The sequence below is a fragment of the Homarus americanus genome, unplaced genomic scaffold (genome assembly GCF_018991925.1).
Source record: "Homarus americanus isolate GMGI-L3 unplaced genomic scaffold, GMGI_Hamer_2.0 scaffold6946, whole genome shotgun sequence".
Taxonomy (NCBI): domain Eukaryota; kingdom Metazoa; phylum Arthropoda; class Malacostraca; order Decapoda; family Nephropidae; genus Homarus; species Homarus americanus.
This window is the reverse complement of record NW_024750303.1, coordinates 17,501-21,242: the sequence shown is the minus strand read 5'-3', so window position 1 is coordinate 21,242 and position 3,742 is coordinate 17,501. Positions and strand designations below refer to the sequence as shown.

At 36.1% G+C, this 3,742-nt stretch overlaps 1 protein-coding gene across 1 annotated transcript in view; it reads left to right on the top strand.

Moving 5' to 3' along the window:
- Positions 1-2,491: 2,491 nt before the first annotated feature.
- LOC121854029 (vegetative cell wall protein gp1-like) overlaps positions 2,492-3,742 on the top strand; it is a gene marked incomplete at its 5' end in the record, with an annotated part of 5,670 nt that continues 4,419 nt past the window's right edge. The window contains one exon of the mRNA XM_042348415.1: positions 2,492-2,612. Coding sequence (XP_042204349.1) covers positions 2,492-2,612 — 121 coding nt within the window. The remainder of the gene's footprint in view (positions 2,613-3,742) is intronic.

The following is a 3,742-nucleotide window of genomic DNA, read 5'->3' as shown; positions in this document are numbered from 1 at the left end:
CCTCCTGGTGGCTATTTTTTAAATAATTTTCTAGTTTGTGCCATTTTCAATCAGATTTTCATTACTGCTTTCAGAGGAGACTGTAATAGAATCTTATCAAGGGGATTCATGTTTTATTAGGGTTTCTTAACTACTTCTATACAATAACAAGCCAAGATAGAATGAAAAAGTCTCCCAGTCCTCACCAGGTGATCAGATGATAATGGAGGTATTAAGCGTGTGTAATTTTGACCTGAGCAGTGTCTTGATAGTTTCAAAATTAAACGGTTTTGGTTTGTGACGGAGGTTTTGAAATTCCAAACTGGAAATAACTGTAGCAAGTCTGAGATGTTGGTATCTGCCAGTGGATTACTGTATATAAGATTGGATATAATGTGGAATGTGAGAGTCAAAAGGATTCAAAGTATTGTGGAGAGAATGATTTATTGAGTTGAACGTATGAAGAAAATAAATAGAAGAGTGAAGTTGAGTGAGGCAAGTGGGAGTGATTTACTTGATACAGTACAGAGGAATACTGGAGTGAAGGCATGAAGGATGTTGATAGAAAATGTCTTCAGCAGGTGTGAATTATGAGGCTCATTAATTAAAATGAAGAGTAAGTAAACAGTAATGCTATATTCTGTAATCAGTATTTTTTTAATTATCCCCAGACAAACCCAAATTGCTTTGTGCAGTTCTGTGATTCAGGTCTAAGGTTTTCATGTTTTAATTTTAATTTTTATACTTGGTAACTTTTGTCTTACAGTATTTATATTTTGAATGTTTTGTCAGAACCCATTCAATGAGTTAGCTACATATTCTGAATAAGTTGTAACGTGATTAAAAGTGGAGGATTGATCCTGAAATCCCTTTTCTAACTGAGCCTGTAGCTTGGCAGCTCATGTAATGTGCTTACCAAGCCATAGGTTCAGGGTCCAGAGAAACCCATGACATTGGTGAATGGTGTTGAATTGGACTATTATTTTCCATCGCTACCCATTGCAGCCATCGTTTGATAAGAAATGAGATTAGAAGCAAGGTGGTCATTCAGAACTGTGTCTCAGTAGTGTAGTTTGTATGTTCCTTGCACCTCAGTTGTCAGTCCTTTCATATGGATTTCAGATGCAAAGTTCCATTTATTTTTCACCTCACTGTCCTCTACCGGGGTTATAAAGCCACTTGGCTACAGATCTGGTTAGGAAAAGGAATTTCAAGAGCACTCCTCCATTTCTAACTTACTCCCTACTGCTAAGCAGCTCTTGTACAGGAAGCCAACTAGAAATGGAAGGGGTGGTATTAAGTGTTCTAAATGCAAGGGAGATATTTTTCACCTCAGTTTTTCATCATAACTTGAGAAGCCCTGGGATTCTGATTCTAGAGGCGAGGAAACAGCCAGACAGCCTCCACAGACACATTAACTTCTTCCAAATATTACTTGCAGGCGACCTACTTCACTATAGAGTTAATCCGGTGATACTGAAAAGAATATTCTGTTACCATATTCAAAATCACACGAGGAATTGCCTAATTGGAATATGAGCTATTTCCTGTAATAAAACTACCGTTGCTGGCTGACTGAGCAACATAAGGCAAACTAGGTCAGGTTTTCCCCTTGATATAGCCTGCTCATAGCCAATGCCATTTCACTGGCTTGCAGGTGAGACTCGGGAATGGATCTTTATATACCTGTACTTTGAACAAATCCTATGAACTGATATAAACAAGTCCAAAAATTGCTCTTACCTGAATAATAACACCTTGAATTATTTCATTCATCCAACTAATCCCTGAACTGCAGTAGAAATTAGACCAAGCTGCATTTGTCTTATATCTATGGAGATGCAGACTGGAGACTAAATGGAGCTTTGCATCTCAAATCCAAAATGGTAGGCCCACCAACTGAGGTGTTTTGTGTTTACTTAGAACAGTGGTTGCAATGTGAAGAGATCGACAATCATCAGATTACTGTATTCCCAGCCACCAATGTCATGGGTGTCCCTGTGTTCTGACCCCTTGGTTTAATGAGTGTATTGTGTGAGCCACTTAGCAGTAGGACGTTGGTTTGAGGCAGTTATACACTTGATTTTGATATTGCTGTACAGTATTTACAAATATTGTATCAGCTGGTGTGTGAATTTGCATGGAGGATGCTGCATTTCACCGTATTCAGGTTGAGGGCTTTTAGCATGATTTTTTCTGAAGCTTAATTACCTTTTTTGGATGTAAATACTTTAGCTCAAGGTCAGTGGTAAGAGCTTTAATTAACTTAGATAATCAGGACATAACACATTTTGCTTATGCCACTTTGGAAGCCTTAACACAATTTTAGGTTTCATTTCACTAACTTCATTTTCGTTTAGCATCTAGACTTAACGTATAGTAGCTGAAAAAGTAATGTTTTTTTAATATCTATGATATAATGTGTGTGAAATAATGAATTATATTTGTCACTTAGAATAGATATTAAATAAAAAAGTTATGATATTTATAAGTTTCATCCTCTTGTTTCCAGTACCTTGTCCACTAGTCCCTCCAGATAATGTTGTACCAGAGACTTCATACTCTAGCTCAGAAGATGAAGACTTCTTTGATGCTGACGACTTCCCCGGTGCCACTCCATCACAGAGCCCTAGGTGAGTACAGCCTTCTTGGTTCTTTCATGTTGGTGATGATGGGGATATTTTTTTCTTTATCTCTTGTATTATATCAATTTGTGTGGTTTATGTAATAATTGCTGACCTTAATTTGGATCATTTTCATTTAACCTCAAGAAACATGAGGTGTTTTGAGTGAAATTGTAAATGAATTTAAAGAAAAAGTAGTATCAGAGTTTTCTCCAAACAGGTATGATCTATATTAACCCAAGTACTGTAGTACCTGTACAGTACTTTGATTGCCCAATGGAAATGTCAGATTCGATTACTACTTAAAACACACATACAAAAAGTGCAATAAGAGTGTAGTTATTGAATCTGCTGTGGGATGTGAGAGTTATCCTATACTGTACATGAGAGACATAATAAAGTAAATAGAGCCAATTAATTGTTTACTGTACAGTATTTTGATGGTATGACAGTACTGTATGCAGTTAATGACTTTGAAAGCTTCCCGTTGATGAACTATTGAATGACTTCGGACACTCAAAGTATTTACAATATATTATTTTCCTGTTGTTTATGTACAGTACTGTGATATTATTACTACAAAATTCTTTTTTTTAGTTGTTATATGTATCACTACAAACTATAAGAGGAGGATTATACAAGATAAAAAAAAATTTAATCTGTGTGAAAATAGCAAGTGATATCAAACTAAGTTGGGATGTTTAGTTACTGTTATATACTGTACAGATCAATATTTCATGACGTTTTTGACATTTCATGTTGTTCAAAATTACTGTACTGTATATGTTTACATAATACTGTAAGAATCAGAAAATTACCCTCAAATTTATTTAGGATCATGTAGCTAAGGTTTCCACAGTACAATACGTAGTTTGGCTACTGTGTATTGGTGTGTTACAGTACGGTACTGCACTGTGTCACATTGACCTAGGAGGAACACTCTCAGAAGTAAGAAGTGTTGTGTATGTTGGTTTGGCTTCACTTTAATTGATGCTGTTGCCTTTTGTTAACATGTTAACCTGATATGTTGGATATAATAACATGTGAATGGACTTTGGCTGTACAGTACCTGTAGTGAGTTACAGAGGCACTATGTGCAAATACAGTACCCTAAAGAGTTAGAGTATAGCCATGACCCT